The sequence below is a fragment of the Diadema antillarum genome, unplaced genomic scaffold (genome assembly GCF_040938485.1).
Source record: "Diadema antillarum isolate AM-2024a unplaced genomic scaffold, OU_Dant_1.0 seq00001494_RagTag, whole genome shotgun sequence".
NCBI classification, from domain to species: Eukaryota; Metazoa; Echinodermata; class Echinoidea; order Diadematoida; family Diadematidae; genus Diadema; species Diadema antillarum.
Genome location: NW_027272231.1, coordinates 1 through 20,842, shown reverse-complemented (window position 1 = coordinate 20,842; position 20,842 = coordinate 1). Strand labels below are relative to the sequence as shown.

The window sequence follows — 20,842 nt, the reverse complement described above, 5'->3', positions numbered from 1 at the left end:
ATTTTAAAAAAAATCACATGGAAAACATAGCACCATCCATTTAGTCATTACTTTTCTGTCTTTTTATCGTCGAAAATGGCCCAAGCATAATAATTCATGGAGTCAAATGTATGAGGATGACACTAAACTATTAACAGCAATAGTAGATCTATGCACACAGCACTGCAAATCCGCACAGGTACCAGGTGCAAGTTGCAGTTGAAACAAGTTGAAGTTGCTAGTTGAGGTTCGATTCCATCCACACACACTCTCACAAACGCCCATTCGTATACATGTACATGTATGTGTAGTACACTTGCCCACACTTGTACGTTTGTACATTGTATGTTCATGTACAAAATGGATGGTCTAGAGTAATTCATCACGATGCGCATGATACTGTACACATTCAGGCACCTTGGATATATTATTTCACAGGTATGATCAGAAAATCATGAGAGTTTGCTATATCTGAAACTAAAGGCAAAGCTATAAATGTATCTCAAGGCATCCATATGTAAATATTTTCCATAAATGCGATTAATGTGGCCATACTACTCTCACCTGTTGTCAACAAAAGACCGTCCTTATCTCGCTTCTTCGTGCTCTCGACGGCTCAGATGGCTCATACCAGTGTGTGTACCCGTGTAATACACACGCACACTTCACAAGACACGCAGTGGCAGCGCAGACCACAACACTGTACACACACCGGAAATCGTAATGGGCATAGCGCCATCTAGTGGTGATCCATATTACACGTACGAGAACGAACAGCTACAGGCAGCTACTAGCATGCCTTTTATGCATGCAGCAGATTGCATGCTAGTCTAGTCCCATCATATTGTAATTGCTGTGAGTGTGCGGCAGTCACAAAAAAATCTGTGACTTTGATGGAAAGTTTCACATCTTTTGCGTGATCATCCCAACCGCCACTGATCTAAAATTCAATTTGAAACCGTTGTTGAGTCAACAAGTGGAATCCATCCTGATTTATATCCTGGAGATGGCAAATCAACAGAATATCATGTTAAATCGTGGAGTAGGGAGGCGACACAAATGGGCCATCGACTTCACAGCAAGGTAAATCCAGGCATGACCCGTATTAGCAACGATCAGATGTGTTGTATGAAACTGAACTTGTAATGTATTCACTGTGAGCTATGGCAAGGATCATTTGCAGGATTATGTTTTTAGTGAAATGAGTATATAAAGGTAACCGTAGTCACAAATGCTAGTATCATCCATATCACCAAGTTAAGACTGCAAGAGACGTACATGTACCGGTATGGACATGATGGAGGTGTATCCTATAGTATTACCGAACGATTTTTATTTAATTTCTCCAGACGGGCAACATTATGCTTCAATTTAGCTAAAGATCTCCCAGAAGATAATTAAAATTCTGATAAATTTAGCTGTATCAGTATTATTTGAAAACTAAGCCACGCACTTAACACAATCTGTATTTCAAATAACCCTTCCACAAAAACCGTGTCTTTTTACCAACGCAAATCGTATTGTATTTACCGAACATTCCCCCTCTGAATGGGGAAATTTAGGCATTGCATTTTCGGTCAATGTTATAAACGCAGAATAACAAACATAAACTTTTCAGCGATTATTACTAAAATTTTCTGTTTTTTGCTGCAGTTTAGCAATTTTCTGCGCCGGCCTCCCTTGTGAGATAACAGCGCGTGCGTAGTGCAATGGATGCGCGCGTATTCGAGTTGTTTTAATGGGCTTCCATTGAAAATGTACGCGTTCGGTAATAGGATACTGTTCGGTAATAGGATACCTGCCTATACATGTAGCTAGACCCTATTTCTGATTTGAACCGAGTAGAGTAAATTACCAATCAAATAAAATACCAATAATAATAGATCTAGTTTTAGATACCGACTGGTATGGTATAGGTAATTTACCATACCTGGCAATATTAATAGTGGCAATGGCACCAGCGCTGATACCAGTCCAATCACTTCTGGGCCCTGCTCTGCTTTTAGTTTTTCTAATTTCTAGTTTCCACAGTTAGTTTCCACCAATGCCCCAATGCAATGAATGGCATTGCCTTTTGTTTGTGTTTTGAATTTCACTTCTTGTACGTATGTACCAAGGAAGTTATAGGGGAGAGATGGAGTTCCAACTTCAAACTGCCACTGCCGCTGGCTGATTTATTCAAACAGTTTTCAGTTTTCAATGGATGTAAACTTTATAAAAGAATTCCACACAGCAGTTGTGAATTGTGGTAGTAGTACCAGGTCCTGTACATACATTGTATGTGCATGCATGCGCCTTGATGATCAGGGTTTGATGCACTCATCTTTGTTTAATAATGTTAGCAATTTGAAGATTCATTTTGAATGCCAACACCACAGACAGTGTTGGCTGTGTTTTATTTTTTGCTTGTACATACTGTAGAGTACGGTAACATGCCCAAGCCAAGTTTGGCACACTTAAGGGTTTTCACTTTTCAGGCGCGTGCTATCGTTCCAAATTTATTAGATGAAGTCCTGAGCATATTATATTTTGGAACATTGTGTGTCAAATGACATTCTAAATGCATATTTAAGATATAAAATTGATACATGAAATTTTGCAAAAAGATCGTTTTTTATGCACGTTACCTTCTTTGGGGCCATGTTTGGTACAGTGCGTCCTTGATTGGTACGTACACACATGATTTGTACGCGCTGTAATACAACTTCATTCATTTGCATGCTTTAACATTATCACCCATAAGAATCGTGCAGCTGTACCAATCATGGCACAGGGCTGTCTGGAGGCAAAGCTGATAGTATAATGTATCTCTGTGAGCTCACTAGTCATTTGTAATCTTGCTGCTGTTGACTGAACATCACCACCAACTTCACTTTAAGTACAAACGATGACTATTCACCATTCAGTGCGCGAAAAATGGTAAATAGCGGTCCAAAATGAGGACCGCATCTTAACTCGCCTGCTAATTTCCAGCTTGAAATCTAGTGTGGCAAGAGGTTATGAAAAGCAAAAACTTTTTATGAAACTTTATAATTGGTCTTTGCTGCCCTGTTTACTGTTAATTTGAAGATTTAACAGGCTACATCTTTCAAACATGATTTTTATACAAGGCTATGAATTATTAATAGCTTCAGCATGTCAAAGAATACTAGGCTGTACAGTGTACCAATCATGGTGCTGTACCAGTCATGGGCTAGTTACTCTAACTTATTTACTTATTAAAGCAAGCACAAGCTGCCCATGATTTCAGCTAAAATGCTGTCCCAAATTCTACCACCAACTGCTTTGTGATCTACAATGCATATTTTAGACACCCATTTCCTTTTGCGCTCGGTCAAATTTGGTCACTAGAGGTCGAAGCTACATGTACAACGTAGGTCAGTAGGTGAGGGTTTTTTGAATGAAGTGATATTGTACTAATGATAAAGCAAATAAAATTAAAGTAAATCTCATTCACAAATATAGGTACCGGTATGTGCAAAAAAAGCTGTATACTGTGACAGTACAATGTATTTGAAACTATCCTCACTGGAAAGCCAATTTTGTCATTTTTCTTATCACTTCTGACAAACAAAACTCATATTGTGTATTAAATGATAGTAGATTTTACAGTTCTTTATTCATTTGTTGTTAGGGTAGTGTGAAAACATGTAAAGCTGACTAAACTTCATTTCTATTTGCTCATCATGGACAATTCAGCGCCATGTTCTTGAATGCATTCAGAAATCACAGTTCTTTTATGGAAAGAAATGTCAGCACAAGACAGCTTCATGAGTCACATTAAAACAACCTTTTGAAATTCCTGTAGTTTAACTTTAGTTGGATTGTGTTCCATTAAATGCCATCACTATTGAAAAATGTTCACAACAGAGAAAATGATTGGCAACTTTGTTTGTCGCCAACATTGCAATAGAATGTAGTGTTTACCTGAACGGGCATATCACTTCCAGTCAACTTTCTAGAAACAAGACCTAGACAGAATTTGTATTTGATTCAAGTGATTGATACAATGTTCTCTTCAAAATGAATTTCAAAATTTGTTTTTTGGTTTTGCTCAGGTGGTTAATTTGAAAGCCTAGATGTATACAGTGAGATTGGTTTCATTCAAGAAGTATTTGCAGGCAGCTTGTCTGTTTACCGAATCAGATGTCAGTACCACATGACTTTCATCGTTTTGTTTCGTGTTTTGTTTTCTCTGTTGCAATCATTTTCATCATGAATGCCACTTCTAATGTTTGTCATGCAGGCCAAGAAGTGAAAGGCAGTTACCCGCCATTGCTGACCTTCCTGCACCAGTAGGGTACTTTGAGCGTTCTGTGCCTGATAGTGCACAACATGACAGGGACTCAAGTTTGGTAGTCAAGGTGAGGTACAGTAGTCCCATGGCATCACATGACATTCAAATCCAGATTGTAACAAGCATGTTATAAAGATATGCCCACAACCAAACCACCTGTAATTTCAAGCTCTCCATGGTTTTCTTTCTTTCTTTCTTTCATTTTAAGTTCAGAATCAAAATGGCAGTACAAGTTGTACATGAGGTTCTACATACTACAGTATGGATGCAAAAGTTAAACTATGTTACTTGCTTCTTTCACATTTCCCATTTTAAAACAGCGCATGTATGTGATAACAGGGGCGGATTCAGGAATTCCGTAAAGGGATGGCACAAAGCAAGGGAGTGAATTTCAAGTTTTATTAGCTGACAAGCACAAAAAACAAAACAAAACAAAACTTCTTGTGACGTGACATTAGCAAATGTACTGTATTGTCTTGTACTGAGTCAAATTTGCTTGTGGGTGTTATTTACTTGCATGCAGGTGTGTATGTGTGTGTGTCAAATGGAGTTACTGTATAAGAGTTTGAATTTTATTTTCTCTGAACTGGCAATTCCTAATGGTGTTGTTGTCTTTTTTGTGGTCCTCCTGTCTTCAATAGAAATGCTGGGACATAGCTCTGGCTCCATTAAAGCAGCTACCGATGAATCTTTTCCTGATGTACATGGCGGGTAGCTCCATCTCCATCTTTCCCATCATGATGGTGGGCATGATGCTGTGGCGACCCATCCAGGCTCTGATGTCCCTCAAAGCAAGTGGGTTCAATGAGTGCACACCAAGGTCCGAATTCACAAAGGTAGTACAAATGAAACCATGGTTTAAACCATAGACAAAAACCATGGAGCCCCAAGTGTCGCACGGAATATTTCATTATGAAATTGGTCATTTCGTCGACGAAAAAATGACCGTTTCATTTACAAATTTATCATGTTGTGGATGAAATGTTTATTTTAGTTACAAAATGTTGACATTTCATTACAAAATAATCATTTCATTGACAAAATGACTGTATTCGCAACAAAATATTCCGTGCGACATTTAGCGCTCCATGGTTTTTGTCCAAACTATGGTTTCATTTGAACCACCTTCGTGAATTTGGGCCCAAGAGTTTGGCTTTGCTTCATGTCTCATGTAGATTGGCATGTTCTCACTCTTTCTTATATTTCCTTCTCTCTTATGAATATGTGGGACATTATAAGCATAATTTACCATTCACAGATGAAACAAATAGCCAGCTTTGGTGCTTCATAATAGTTCTAAGATGTGAGTTAGTGATAGAAACAACCAATGTAAAAATTTGAATTAGTATAATTAATGTTAAGTATTGCCAAATGTACAAAATGTGAACAATGATTATAATAAAAATGTCTCTAGACTTAAACATCAACAATTACGGTTCAATGAGAAAAATAGTGATATCTCCTTATATTTCAGGCTTTATTGCAAAATTTTTATTTGGTAGGAGGTTTTGTGATACCACTGATCTACACATATGCATGAAATGTGATATCTCAAACATTTTTTAAATCACTGTGCTCCCAATATTAAACTGTACCTGTAAAGACTCGGTTGCAGTAGCATGGGGATACAACAGAGTGGGAAACCTGGCCTGACTGGGATAAACAGTCAACCTTGCCTAAGTGAAATCTTTTCAGACTGAAGAAATAGCTTCGACTTGGAGAAAATTCAACTTATGAGAGATTAAAATCGATAGAATGTAAAGAGAAGAGGACTTGAAAAGACCTTTGACTTAGGCAATTATTCAATTTATGTTAGGTCAACTTTTGAAAGTAAGGTTGACTGTACTTGAGAATCCCCGTAATCAATTGTGTACAACGTAATCACTGATCTCTATGTATGATATTAAGTACACACACAGCTGACAAATTTCGCCTGGAAAACATGCGCTTCAATGCTTGGCACTATTCTTGGCTATTCTTGTTTTTTTAGTATACCCCAGTAGGCAGCGTATAAAGATCAATGCACTCAAACCACCTACGTTTTTTCAGCCTCCTGGGTCTTTCTTGAAAAGCTGCTGCTGTGTCACATATCGTTGCTGGGGTGACAAGACCTCGTATCTGAAATTTTGGTGAAAATGACTTCTTTGGATTAATGGTCAGATAATCAATTAAGTGATGTCCTGTCCAAATCCTAGATGTCTTATGTCCAAAATGAAGCCAACCTGGCATGTCAAAGGAAAGGCTTTCCCATTTGATGCAGTGCTTTGGCTGCCATGTTTTTTTTTTTTTGCTCTCCTGAACATTTGATATTTTGCAGATAAGAGGTCTTGTCGTCCCAGCAATGATATATATATTGCATCTTTATACCATTATATGTAATATTATCTGTCCCATAAACTTTTGCTGCAGAAGTGGATAATGTTCTTTCTGTGACAGAATTGGCAGAAGCACTTGGTTTCACACAGACATTGTTTTTTTATCCCTCCCTCCCCCCCCCCCCCCCCCACCCCACCCCACCATGCTGAATTTAGCATACAAGATGCTGGAAGGTAGTCCTCAAGCTCTCATTCAGAAGATAGTTTACTTCATAGCCAACCTGCTCGGTATAGCCCTGGCCCTCTACAAGTGTTCATCCATGGGGCTGCTACCTACGCACTCATCAGACTGGCTGTCGTTTCTGGAGCCACAACAGGTGAGTTTGTTCAGCTTTGACCTATTCATTGGAATGTATTTGGGAAGTGAGTTTCAGTAGATGCAGTAATGGATTTAGTATACAGGCTTAACACCCATGTAATGACAATTTTGCATTCATTTTGTAGTTTAATTTATCAGAAGTAAACTTTTTAACTTATAAGGACTCTCTCTCTCCTTCCCTGCCCCAATGTTTCCTGCTTTCTTTTCAAGCAATGATCATTTATTCTGTCTATGTGTAGTTGACTAAACTCCTGCTTGTGCATATTTATTTGCATCCTATTTTGATTACTTGCCTGAGTGATTAGGTAACAGATTTGAACCATACAAACTGGTTGAGTTGAGGTTGTCTTCTCTTTAAAAGGTGATACAAAGTACTTATTTGAATTTGAAGACTTTTTAAAACATTTTTTTTAAAATCCATCATCAGATGGAGCAAAATAGAACCTTTCCACTGATACCACCCTTGATTCATTACAAGGAATATTAGGGAAGTTATGATAAGAATATCTCATATCTTCTTGATATTTCTTGGTTATTTTGATAGCAGCTTTAATCACAAATGTCTCAAATTAACAAGAATTGAGATCCTGAATCATTCTCATCACCATTATCCCTGTCATTATATTTCTGAACATAATTTTGGTTTGCAAGCGGTGATTGATTTCCAGCAGATGTCCCAATGTCTCGAAACAATTCAAACCCTTCAAAAAACTTTTTGATTTCAAGCTTTGTAATTTCCTTTATCATCTGTTAAATAATTACCCTTCAGGTCATACTCAGTATATTGCTTGTATGTTCTCTATTGGCCTTTCTGTTTTTCTCACCTACAGAGAGTGGAGTATTCAGGAGGTGGAATGGTTCTGTGATGGGAAAGGAGAGTGAAAGCTTGGAGCCAGAAAATGAACACAAATATTATAGACCCTGCTGTGCAATCAATGGAGAGTTTGAGGAGAAAGTATACTACATACTGTTGCCAATGTGAATCCTACTTGTGGGCAGGAATGGTACTGAAACACACGTGCAACCTGAGATAGGCTGTGTTACAACTGTCAAGGGATAATCAACTACACTTTGCTGCTGTTTGGACGGTCCATCCCCAGCCACTAGACCACTTTGGGGGATACCGTGTACTTTGAGTGTGATCTCTCAGTGGAAAGGTTATGAGTAACAAATTCTTTTATTCTTGATTAAAAGCAGGCATGGGATCCTCCAAAATTGAAACAGGATCTTTCCTATATTTTCACATCAACTGAATTTTTCTGTGATGTCATACAAAAAACATGCCAGGGAAATCATAAGTCCCATAATCATTCCATTGGTTATTTCCAATGTAAATTGTCTAATTACATAACAATTTTTATTTCTTTATTCCATTTTTCCCCTGCTAGCAAAATCTGACACCTATCTCATAATGTGATATTTCATCACACCTTTTATCAATTATTTGTTTTATAATTATGTGTCTTTTACAGTATAATTATGATGCACAAGTGCTTTGATAAAGCAATTCACTTAGTCTCATTGTGCTTGCAACAATGGGAGTTCTCTGTTTATTTCGTGATAGATTGACTGACAGTGGCGGAAATTACATAATGCATTGACATGTAGCGGAAATAGAAGGTAGTTCTGCTTGTTGAAGAGAGAAAATCTCCACAGATGTTATAGTGTGTCAAGCAGCTGCTCTTGAAAGAAGGATACTGTAGAAAGGATGCACTATAGCACAGCAGTCAGTGTCTACAGTGAAACAGAATTAGTGATACTCAGATGAGCTGTTTATGGTGGAAGGTGCTTAGTCCGGGCAGTCTTCTCTTTATGCAACATTTCATATTGATGCTTGATGTGCTACTGTGTGTATATATCTTGCCATGCAGGGCAAGTTTGTATCATAAATGGCCAGTCAGGTGTTGCATGGTACTGAGGTGATTAGCAAAGTGAGGTTTGGAGGTAGATAAAACAGTGTATGACCTTCCTCTATGGATATTTATTCAGCCATATACACTGAACTCATATCACTAAAAATACCAGTTTCTTGTTGAGAATTTCTAGAAGTGTTGAGCGTGCGTACTCTCACTACTTTTGCATCATAAACAGTGCAAGTGTTATACTAAAATCCATATGATAAGTAAATTCCAGCTGTGGATTATTTGATAGAAATATTCTGAAATCTAACTTCTGCACTAAGCGGTTATGGCCATATGCTATACAACAGTGTGGTAATTCACTTTTGAAAGTGGCTATTGTGTTTTCAGTATTGTCTTGATTTACATGAAAGTTTTGCATGGATTTTTTTCTGTTTGTGTCGTTACTGCGGGTCCTGATTTGTATTTGTTAAATCAATGTGTTAGTGTATGTACAGGTATACACCATTTATGATAAGCACAATATCAGTTAGGAAGTCAAACATCATTTTGGACATCATTGGTAGAGGATAATGCTGTGTATAAGAGACGAAAATACTAGGGAGTGGATGAACGAGCATGTAAATGTGCAAGTGATGCTGGAATGATACTCTGGGCAATGGTAAACCTGCATGTCAGAAAGTGTCTGCATTCATTGGTAAAGATAGTGAAAAGTACACTGGGATCTTAGTGCTAAAATATACATTTTGTACTGAAATGAACAAAGAAACAAGCAATCAAAAAATATTTTGTTCAATACTGTCTAATCAACTCACAGCTGAGTAAAATCAAATATTCTTGAAATCCCAGCCCTGTCTGTGATCATTACTCCACGAATACCCATGGTACAGTGTATGAAGTAAAATAATTCTATATAATTCTGGGGTGAAATCTTTCTTTAATACCAATCAGTATTGGCATAATATGCAATGTTACACTGTACTTCTGGCACAAGCTGCTCTGCCCAAGAACTAAGATTGACAAAATTTAATGTGCATTTAACACTTTCGGTGACAGTAATTTTAGAACCTGGACGAATGTAGTATTTCACTCTTCGAATAAAGTCTGTACGGTAATTGTATCAAAGGCACAAACCTGCAACTGAATCCGAGTCATATATGTGTGATATTTGTGCATGCTGTTCAACCATTAGCGTTGTATGTACACATATGAAATAATACACTTCAACCAAAGAGCTATATTGCTCTTTGCTTCAACAGTCTCTGGTTAATCGTGTGTGAATCCTTCTGGTGATGGTGTTGGGTGCATGTCATTCCCAGGCAGCAGCAATTATATAAAATTAGAACAGATTACCTAATATGTAGTCGTAATGAACATACATATGCTCATAAAAAGTGGGGTTTTTTTTAATGCACACAAACACATGTACATATACACAGCACAAAGCCCACACTCGGACATTTTTGTACATTGACACGTACCACTGCACACACACAGCCCTGCTTGTGCATGCACACTCTCAGTCTACTTGGGGTCAACCTGAATTGGAAAAAAACAAAACAAAGCAAAACGAGGACAGACACGGTGTGTGGACACATAGCTCTCCATCCACACGTTGACTTATTTTTCATCAAAATCAGATAAAAGATAAGAATTTCATCAATCTGAGACAAGTATAATTGCATTCACATGTAATATGCACATAAGATGAGGTGACATCTTTACCAAGTACATGTATCTTTCACATAGAATACAACTTTATAAACTACAACTGATTTCTTAAAAAAAAAAAAAAACAGGTAGCAGATAAAACTGACTGAGCTGTTCAAGAAAAGCAATTCCACATATATATTCAAGTTGGTTTTCATACACTCCAATTAAACAAGAGTACTTAATCAAAGTCAGACCTAAAAAAAGTGTGTGGAATTTTGAATTTTCACATGTTTTCAAATAACATATTTTTAACAGTGTAATGCAACTGAGATGAGGTGATGATGTCATGGCCTCGAAGTCTTCATTACTGCACCCATTTTTTTTTTTTTTTTTTTTTACGACACAACATAAAAAAAAACACACACAAAATCGTAGCATTCACATCATTTATTTTTGTAGTTTTGTTGCAATAGCCTAGCAATGGTGACTTTATGGGAGACAGTTGCAGCTGCTGGATCATCAATGAAAAAACTCTTTTGTTCCAACTGATTTTTTCTCTCTCTCTCGCTCTCAAACTGGTGCAAGAATATGGAGTTTTTAGTGATACATTGTATAATTCACTTTTCAATGCATCAGCTGTTAATTTGCATCGGTTGCGACAGCACTACAGGTACTTGGTGAGTATATCAAGGCTTTAAAAGTCAATTATTTTCCTTTTCAGATCCGTTAGTACATTTGTTCCATCTTACACTACGGTATGAAATTGTACTTGGAACAGTGAATGCAACACGTACTCCACAAATTAAATGTCTTTTTCCATCATTACATTATGTTTCGACAGAAAGTCAGCCAGGATCGCCTCTCCTTATACGCATATATGTGACCAATACAAGTGCATGTTGCAGTATTGGCACAGTACTAGTTTGTCCTGGAACAATACCACCCCTCTGAGGGGGTTGCTGTGCTCTGGCAGACAAGTGTTTCATTTTTGTCGCTACCGAGCATGTTGTTGTTGTTGATGTAGCTGCACGTGGGATTTGTTAGTCTTTTATCCAGTCGTCTGGCATCCCTGTCGCACTCGGACATCGAGGCTTCTCGTGTGCGTGTGAGCAAAAATAAGAGAAAACGAATGGCGGCAACGGGCGCGGCGGCACATCATGCACTTAGAGCTGAGAGGGACACACTGCACTTGCTGTACTTCTTGTTGAACTTTCGGTAAGTATAGCGTGAATTATAAACAAATGATATATATTGTGCATGAATAGCTGTATTTTAGGACTGCGTGTACGTGAATGTGTGATCAGAGTCAGTGAATATTGGTCGAGGAGCGCAACGACGCACGTGTGCTCAGATCTGTTGTGACTAGCCCCACGTGTTCAATTGTGTGTATTGTCATCCTGGTCATCGGTATAGGTTACAAGTATAATAATCACGATAATGTGGAATTGGAAGCGAGTGCGAAATTGGGGTAAATTTACCTGCTCTAGTCTAGACCAAGGCACTAGAGCTAGTAATATTGCCAATGCAAATGGGAACCACTTCATTCACTTCCCTCAAATAATTGTCGCCTCATAATTAGACATAATGCCTGAGTAGAACTACAATTGTATCTGTAAAATGTGGCTGTGTGCACGTGTGGATGTGATTGATAGAGTCTTACCATTCTTATTTTAGCATGAGCACTAAATTAAATTCAAATGACATGGCAAGTCAGTAAATTTAGATCTGCTTTCGTATCGATGTATTAATGGGTATGTATCAACTATCACTATCATATCCTTGTCGATGCCTTAAATTCCACAAACCCAATTTTAACCAAAATTTGACAAAAATTACGGAAAGAGATTTCCAATCTGCAAACAGTGCAATCACTCATAACAAGCTCACTTAGTCTTAGATTCAAATCAAGTGGTTATCGGCCACAGGAAGTGCTGTCTGCTGATATCGACGCCAACTTTCATGTCATCGCTCAATTCAATAGGGGCCTATAACTTGCTCTGCTTCACAAGCCTCTAATTTGTAATCATGGCGTGGCATATAACACCTGCACAAATCACAATCTGAATCTATAAATTTACTTTAGCCATCTAATAACTATGCATGCAACATATCTTCATACATGTGCTGTATTGTGTGTAACCAGGAGCTAAAAATCAATGTGATGATTCTTGCAAATTTAATGAGGTCAGTTGAGAAATGTAGTTCCAAGACTGCACACATGAACACACACAGACAGACATAGCTAGGCAGACACACGCGTGCGCATTTCCCAACCGACTTTTAAGAAGATTTCTATCATTGCATTGTTCATTGATTTTAGCACCTGGTTACTTGAAAGATTGATCACATATGGCTAACGTCAGTTTTGGATTGTGCTAGCAGCATACACCACAGCACAAGAACCCACTGTCCTATTCCATCTCAATACAACATCAAGAGAGCACAATTTCCTTTTTTCCCCTTTTTGTTAAGGACCCCACGACCAGCTCTTGCTATCAAATGTGCTAACGCTGAGTGTAACAGATTATTTTTACCAAATGTTTTAGTATCAACATATTCTATTGAAATGTGTAAACTCAATGTGATATTTCATTGACAGCCTGCCAAGTTCACTCATATGGCTTGAGCAATTAAGCCAGTAAATGTTGAGAGGAATTTTGTGTATCTGCCTGAGGATCGCAAGACTTGCACGTGTGCACGCAGTGGCGGACATTACACGCCATCTCCGTACGCAGCAGAGACCGCTGGCATCTTCGTCCTCCAAGATGGTGCTGCCTCCCATGTCCTCCCACGTCAACCCGACAACGGGAGCCGCCGAGTGGGTGGTGGAGGATGAGAGTTATGACTTCCATCAGGAGATCGCGAGGTCCACGTACACAGACATGCTGCATGACGATGAGAGAGTAAGTTCGAGTTCTGTTCTCCCGAATTTTCAAAGCATTAGTGGAATCCCAGTCAGAATTATCAGTACACATGGAGATTACTCTTGCGTGTGACTTGGTTGCACCGGAATGATAGAGCCATGCAACTCAAAGTCTTATTGTCGTTGCAAGCGGAAGAATGTGTCATTATGTTGAGTAGACTGGAAGATGCCATATATCCCAGTAGCAGGGCTCGACACTAACTTTTTTGTTTGGTGGCCCGATGGGGCCACCAAAATCGTCAATTTCAAATTTTTGGTGGCCCGAGAGAAAAATTTGGTGGCCCGAGAGAAAAATTTGGTGGCCCGAAAAAAACAATAAAACACATTAAAAGTCCTGTTTTTGAATGAGTCAAATATTTAAGTTTTATCATAGTAAGAATTGGAAGTTGCAAATATCTACTTATAAATAGACCTCAACAAACTCGCAACACTCACTCTTAGGCACTCATTCAGTCCTTTCTATCCATCCTTTAAAGAAATTTAACTGCTAATTTCCGGCGCAAAAAGTTACAAATTTATTGACATACTTTTCAAAAAATTTTGGTGGCCCTGGTGGCCCGAGGCGGGCCACCAAATTTGCCCTTTTTCGAAATTTGGTGGCCCGACTTTCATTTTTGGTGGCCCCGGGCCACCGGGCCACCGTTAGTGTCGAGCCCTGCCAGTAGAATCAAAGGACTATGCAAACAAAAAACAAACAAACAAACAAACGAAGAGACCACCACCACCCACACCACCACCACCACCACCACCACCAACAACAACAAAAACAACAGCAACAACATCTGGTAGAATGATTAAATATCCCAGAAAAGAGAATAAAAGCAACTGTCTTCCCATCATTTCTGTTGCTGGTTCTATCTGCCCAGGTCCATTTTATTTGCATGGCACAAGGGCAACATTGTTGCAAATGTGTGTTGCATATGATTGTAACCATTGATTGTTAATAGTATACAAAAGCTCTGAAGATGGCCACCAACATGGCAGTAGCTTTGTAACTGCATGTGGGTTAAGGCTTGTTTTAAGTAATTCTGTTATGTTCATGGTGTCTGTGACAGAACAAGAAGTACTATGAAGGGATCAAACGTGCCGTGGCCATCATCAGGGAGCGGGGCCAAGAGGTTCGGGTGCTTGACATTGGGACGGGAACTGGCCTACTGGCCATGATGGCGGCGTCCTGTGGTGCAGACTCGGTCCATGCCTGTGAGGTACCTTATAAACACTACCTTGGTGATTTCTGACTAAAGGATAACTAGGAGCAATTCTGAAAGGATATGTCTCTTCCTTCCTGTGCTATCACTATCATGTTTGGCCAACAGGACTTGGAATAAGGTAGCATCAGATAGATCAGTTTAAATTTCAGATGTCAGATTTATTTCACATTTTTATGCCTCCGCCAACAAAGTGGCCGGAGCATTATTTAAAAGCTACAACAACAACAAAATGCAACGTACACCATGTATATCAATATATAGATATGAAAGAAATACAAAATGTGTTATAACTAATATCATGTATCATGGTATAATCATAACTAGTACACAATTCAAAATATGACTTAGATAGAGACAAGGCCAGATGACATTTTATCTGAAACAAGAAAGTGTAGCAATTTTGGAAGATTAGCAAAAGCAGGTGTCATATCCCCTGTTTTACCACTCTTGATACAATTGTGACAGACACAAACAGAACAAAACAAAACCAAATATATGCATGGTGTTTTTGTTTGCTTGTTTGATTTTTTTTCTTTTTTTTTTTAATTTGGACTTACTATGAGGATAAGAGAAGAAGAAATTGTCCTTGAAAGTAGATCTACTACAGTAGAATATACCCACTAGTTGTTAATCTCTGAGAAATGAACTTTGTATCCATGCATCATTCTCTCACATATTTCAATGTGCCTGGGTTTTGTTTGACAGGCATTCACACCAATTGCTGAAGCAGCAAAGAAGATTATTGCAAAGAATGGATTTAGGGACAAGATCACAGTGATACCTAAACGGTCCACAGAAGTCACAGTTGGTCAAGGTGAGATTTGAGCAGTCGTACGTAGCCAAATGATGTGGCATTTGGTATTCTGGGGTACCCTGGGGTACCGAATAAGAATCTACCAATTAGTAGAATACATATTGCTTGAAGTTGAATGTTGTTTTTAGCCCTGTACTCTGGGCCACCATAAACTGACTGATTGTGATTTTTTATGCCTAATGCCAGAAAGATTTGATGTGTTAGTGATCGTAATAAAACAATAAATAAATTCTAATACATATAAGTCCAGTGATTTAATTACTTATTTTTCCCTTTCTGATTCTGCTACCAAACAGTACCTGTATAAAACAAAGGCCCTGCCACTGTTTTTATCAGTCTTCAGGCAAAAATGATCAATCACAGGCTTAGTTTTTGGATTGAACTAAATTCTTTCTGATTAACTGTCCAAAATTTGAATGATATTTTTTGAAGAAAACAAAAAGAATTATGCAAAATACATTATCATAATTACTATTGATATTCAGTTATGGTTACTGCAGACATGTCATAACAGGGATTAATTGACATTGCGCTCATTGAAGCTGATCTCTAAAATCTGGCTGGAATGATAGCAGTGTGTATCACTCAGTAAATCCTAAGAACATGAGATGGTGCTATGCAACGCAGTAACCCATGATATGATGGTACCCAGGATTACTGTGCATGCCATATCAAATGTTGATTTACTGGTCTGTGATATATTGTGAAAATCCCAACATATTCTTAGGTCGACTAACCAGTGACACTTGTGTACCCTTTGTGTGATACTGACTCTTTATTGAGAACTGCCAGAAATTAGAATAGGATGAGTTAAGGGGATGCATAATATTAACATTTACTGGCATTTTTTTTTTCCGTTATCAGATGGCGACATGCCTGCCAGGGCAAACATCTTGGCAGCGGAGGTCTTTGACACTGAGCTCATCGGCGAGGGGGCTGTTCCTACCTACCTCCATGCTCACCGACATCTTTTGACGGTAAGAATTGAATGGAGCAATTTGTACACCATGTGCGATTGTGTTCAAATTATAGATATAACTTCCATCATAGTAACTCTCATATGTTGGTGCATGGGTGCCAGAGGTGCATCTTTTCCATCTCCAGATATAGAAGTCCAAATCAGAAAATTGTGATGATTACGGGATACTGTGCCTTATATTTTGTGTGCAAGATGATTAGCAAATTAGGATATTTAAGACAATTTCGAATAGCAAAGTGATGGATTGAGAGATGCAGTATTTTCTTGTTTTCAAGAATCAAATTTAACAAAAGTTACATTAAATTTATGGTGATTCATGCATACAGTGCAAAAATTTATTGAAAGAAATTTGCCATTGCATGGCCATGCACAAAGTTGTCAAAAGAATTTTCCAGAAGAAATTGTATGAATGCATAGCTCAGTGATACCAGACACAGGATGGAACAAACTATAATGTGCCATTTAATGTAAATATTGAGTTCATAGTAGTATCGCTCTTACATGCCACTCAGCCAATCAGATTGTAGAGATTATGAGACCCATTTATACCTCCGCCAAGGAAGGAGAAAATTAAGTGATCATCAGCGTTAATTTGTCTGTTTGCAAAATAACTCAATTGCAGGAAAAGTCAATAATGACACAAGGAGCAGATAATTAAATTTTGGTAGTGATCTGTTAATTTTTATAGATTTTTGAAGGATTTTTAAAATCTTGTGGCATATAGGATCAATGAACTTGGAAGTTCAAGCTGCGCATACTGAAGGGTTACATACGCACATTAAAGCGCTTGCTCTGCTAAGGAGATGCAATGCAGCTGGAAGCTGATGATGTAAACAAAAGGCTTGTATATTGGAAAGTTGCTTGTATGGGTGGAAATGAGTTGCTGGCATGGCGGAGGTCTGTACTCTCCGAATACTTTTCTAGTTTGAATTATACCTATCCATCTCCCTCCATTTCTTTCTCTCGTTCATGCAGGATGACTGCATCTGTGTCCCACATTCAGCAACTGTCTTTGCCCAAGTTGTCCAGTCGGATATCGTGTGGCGGTGGCACAAGCTGCAGCCAATCAAGATCCCTGGCCGCGGCGACATCATCCCCCACCCAGAGATGGACTCGTGCGCAGGAGCGGCCTCGGTGCACGACCTGCAGCTCAGCCAGCTGTCGCCCGATCAGTTTTGTCCAATCACAGATCCTCATCCCATGATTGGCTTCAACTTCACCAAGGGGGATTTCTCCGAGCACAGGGCTAATAGCGTCACCAGCAGAAGTCTTTTGACTGGAGAATGCCAAGGTAACACTTTCTGGATGTTCCTTGTGTGATCACATACACCTTAAAACACATCGATCTGTTGATAGACCAAAAAGTTGTAAATATAATCCTAATGCACACTCTTCTTTCAGAGTAACCCATTACAGTCAACCTTCCCTAGGTAGGCCTACCTGCACTCTTAGACAACTATAGCAATTTTTTTTTTACCTAGTTCAAGGAAAGTGAACATTCAAGATATTTCTGACAAACCTGTCATTTCAATGCTTTGCCAGTTATGTGAAACTGTCATCACACATTGTGAAGACGTTTAATTGCACTATACACCTATTGGGCGAATCGTGCATTATGGCGGAGGCATCAGTCGCCATAGCGACATTTTTAGTTTTTCTTTTTTTTTTTTATTTGATTTATCATCTAAAGAGTGCAGTATTTAATTATTACCTACACGCGTGACTATAACGTATGAAAATTGTAAACTGTTGTAAAAAAAGTGAATGTAGAACCTGAAAATTAAGCACGACCTGGGGGGCGTTTCATAAGGGAACTTGTCGGATAAAGTGTCCGACAAGTCAATTATATCCGAAAAGTTCAGAGAAATCAGCCAATCAGACTAAAGAATTTCTCAAAACTTGTCGGATAGAAGAGACTTGTCAGACATTTTATCCGACAAGTTCCTTCATGAAATGGTCCCCAGGTTCACTGCATATTACATGTACTGCAATGATTTTTTATAGCAACGCTTGCCATAGACGAATTGGCATGCTTATGGTTTTTATGGGACGCGCGCTGTGCATGCGTGAAAAGAGTTGATGCCGCGGTACAATGTGGTGCCAATGCATTGATGCATGCTCGGCGGCACTAGCACTCAATTGACGCCTTATCAATGGGGCACGCTACTACTAACTAGCAACAGAAAAATCCGTCTGTCCGGAGCAGTTTATTTTTTTGACTTTTACGACTCTCCTCTGTGGTAGACATAGGAGGTCGACATAGGAGAAAATTCCGTGAAGCCAGACGCAGACTCCATGGAACATTATCCCCAACAACAAGATACAGGCAGACCGATCTATTCGGCCAATGCCAATGGTGCATGGTGCTCGCCCTTGCAAAGGGCCTACTGCTTACTGCGTAGCTACCCGAACCTCCCCGGTTGATCCTGCTGACAGTTTCGCATCTAACTATCACAACCAGCAGAGAGCAGCAATACCCCACTTCACCGGTGTCTCCACGTGCTGCGCGCCGTACCCGTTTAACGTTAGACTGTTCAGTTTGTTATTAAATGTGTTCACAACAAACTAGTCATGAGTTCCAAAGACGATCAAAGAATACTATCTAAATTGAAGTATTTGCGGCAAGAAGACAAGGCCCTGCAAGATATTGAGACCAAGCTTAAAGCTCAGCTGAACCGCTTGAAGGTAATTTAATACATTCTGAACTGTGAGAGTGAGACTAGACTAGACCTAGTTTGAGTAGGAATGTGTTCATTGTTTTCAAAAGAAGATAGCATACAATCAATCGAATCTTGACCACTTTCAAAAAAGCATGTAACACAACCTGTGTAACACTGGAGAAATATTTTGCCAGATATAATAATAACTGCATGAGTTCATTCATTGTGGGATTATGTTTTACCTTATAGGTCATGTGTTTTGAAGGATAACAGGTAGACAGTGGTAGAGTTTCTACTCTACAAAAATCGAAAATGTAGTATGTACCAGGTAGTTCTTTTTCTTGTGATGTACATGGATATATCAAGTACGACAATACTCTTATCAGAGGGATGTACTCATCGGAAGAAGAAGAATATATCGTAAATATATTGTCCTTTCTGCAGCAAGAAGAACGCGTGCTCCGTCAGCAGATGAGGCAGTCAAGTGGAGAGGCCTATGCTGAAGCCGCGGCAGCAAGAGCAAGGATAGAGGAGGTAATTAAGGGGATAAATTTAGTCAAATTAAATCTAGACCTTACATTCTACCTTGTGAAGTGCACATAGTGGGGGGGGGGGGGGGGGGGGGCAAGCCCCATAGTATACAGGAGTCCTGGGTGGTATTCTGAAAATCTTCCTAAATTTCTTCCAAAGTTTCTTCGTAAGTCAGAAAGCTAGGAAGTGCCTAAGTAGGAAAGACAGAATTGGTATTCTGAAATTTCTTCCTCGGAACTTCTTAATGCAAATTAGGCCATCCTTATAAGCCTGCCCATGTCCTTTCATAAGCCAATATGAAATGCTGTATCATAACGAACCAACCAATGACAATTGCATATTATTATGACGTAGGGTTAAATACACGTGTCACGGCATGTCCCCTTTCTCATGCATGCCCATTTTGCGCATCAAAGTACATGTTGCGCGCAGTGAATGACAAGCTCCTGTCACAATGTTTTGCAGCTTGCTATATCTTAACAAAGTACCTTAGGACAGGGGTGGGGCTTTCCTAAATATATCCTCCTAAAATTCTTTCCTAAGTGCATTCTAGAATACATGTACCAACTTCTTCCTAAGTCAGAAATTTGCATTAAATTGCATATTTATATCCTCATTTTCAAATCTTCCTAGGCTAAGTTTCTCCCTAAGTTTAGGAAAAAAGTTAAGAAGAAACTTAGAAAGATTTTCAGAATACCACTTAGGAAAAAATCCTTCAGAAGGATACCTCTTGGGATTAAAGTTCTTGTGTCCAGAAAATTAGATTCTTTTCATAAGTTGATATATCAAATATTGACCTTTCCTTAGAATAATAAAACTGCAGAAACATCTTTATGATGTAGGGGGAATCAATATTACAGATTTTCAATGAATTTATTTGGACCCCATAACAATGGGGAGTGTATTCTCAAGTGACATGGGGTTAATTTTTCATTCCTTTTTGTGAAAGCTCTGAGGTGTGTTACTAGTCATGGCGTTGGGAGAAATTTTCTTATTTTTCAATCATGCACAAAGTGTTATATGTTTGCAAAAGTGATGTAGATGAACTTAAAGCTGCACGCATGCTCTTTTAGTAGAGGGATGCAACATCTAGAATGAGCAGTAGATTGATGACATCAAAATATATTTCTTTTTTTTTTTTACTGCTGTTGACAAAACTGCTGTTTTGACAATTGGTCAAACTTTGTGTGATTGAAAAAAAAAATGCAATTGTCTTCAGTTCTTCATCTCCAGTCAGCATTG

The 20,842-nt window shown here is 38.7% G+C and overlaps 2 protein-coding genes across 2 annotated transcripts; both read left to right on the top strand.

The window, feature by feature from the left end:
* The first annotated feature begins 821 nt into the window (after positions 1-821).
* Positions 822-8,251, top strand: LOC139710020 (ER membrane protein complex subunit 4-like). The gene is made up of 5 exons (XM_071621971.1): positions 822-1,062; positions 4,226-4,343; positions 4,918-5,071; positions 6,808-6,968; positions 7,801-8,251. The coding sequence occupies exons 1-5, from the start codon at positions 986-988 to the stop codon at positions 7,834-7,836; spliced, it is 546 nt and encodes a 181-aa protein (XP_071478072.1). The 5' UTR covers positions 822-985; the 3' UTR covers positions 7,837-8,251.
* Positions 8,252-13,247: 4,996 nt separating this feature from the next.
* Positions 13,248-19,603, top strand: LOC139710019 (protein arginine N-methyltransferase 7-like; the record flags this gene model as incomplete). The annotated part of the gene is made up of 7 exons (XM_071621970.1): positions 13,248-13,385; positions 14,461-14,610; positions 15,322-15,430; positions 16,295-16,407; positions 17,385-17,700; positions 18,979-19,094; positions 19,514-19,603. Coding segments are annotated over exons 1-7 (1,032 nt in total), but the record flags the coding sequence as incomplete, so codon positions are not given.
* Between the last annotated feature and the right edge of the window lie 1,239 nt (positions 19,604-20,842).

Bases quoted from the DNA above. Each gene is read 5' to 3' on its own strand.
- LOC139710020 (XM_071621971.1), top strand. From the start codon at position 986: ATGGCAAATCAACAGAATATCATGTTAAATCGTGGAGTAGGGAGGCGA. The intron at 1,063-4,225 runs GTAAATCCAGGC...TTTGTCATGCAG, and splicing joins GCCATCGACTTCACAGCAAG to GCCAAGAAGTGAAAGGCAGT. The intron at 5,072-6,807 runs GTGGGTTCAATG...TGCTGAATTTAG, and splicing joins TCTGATGTCCCTCAAAGCAA to CATACAAGATGCTGGAAGGT.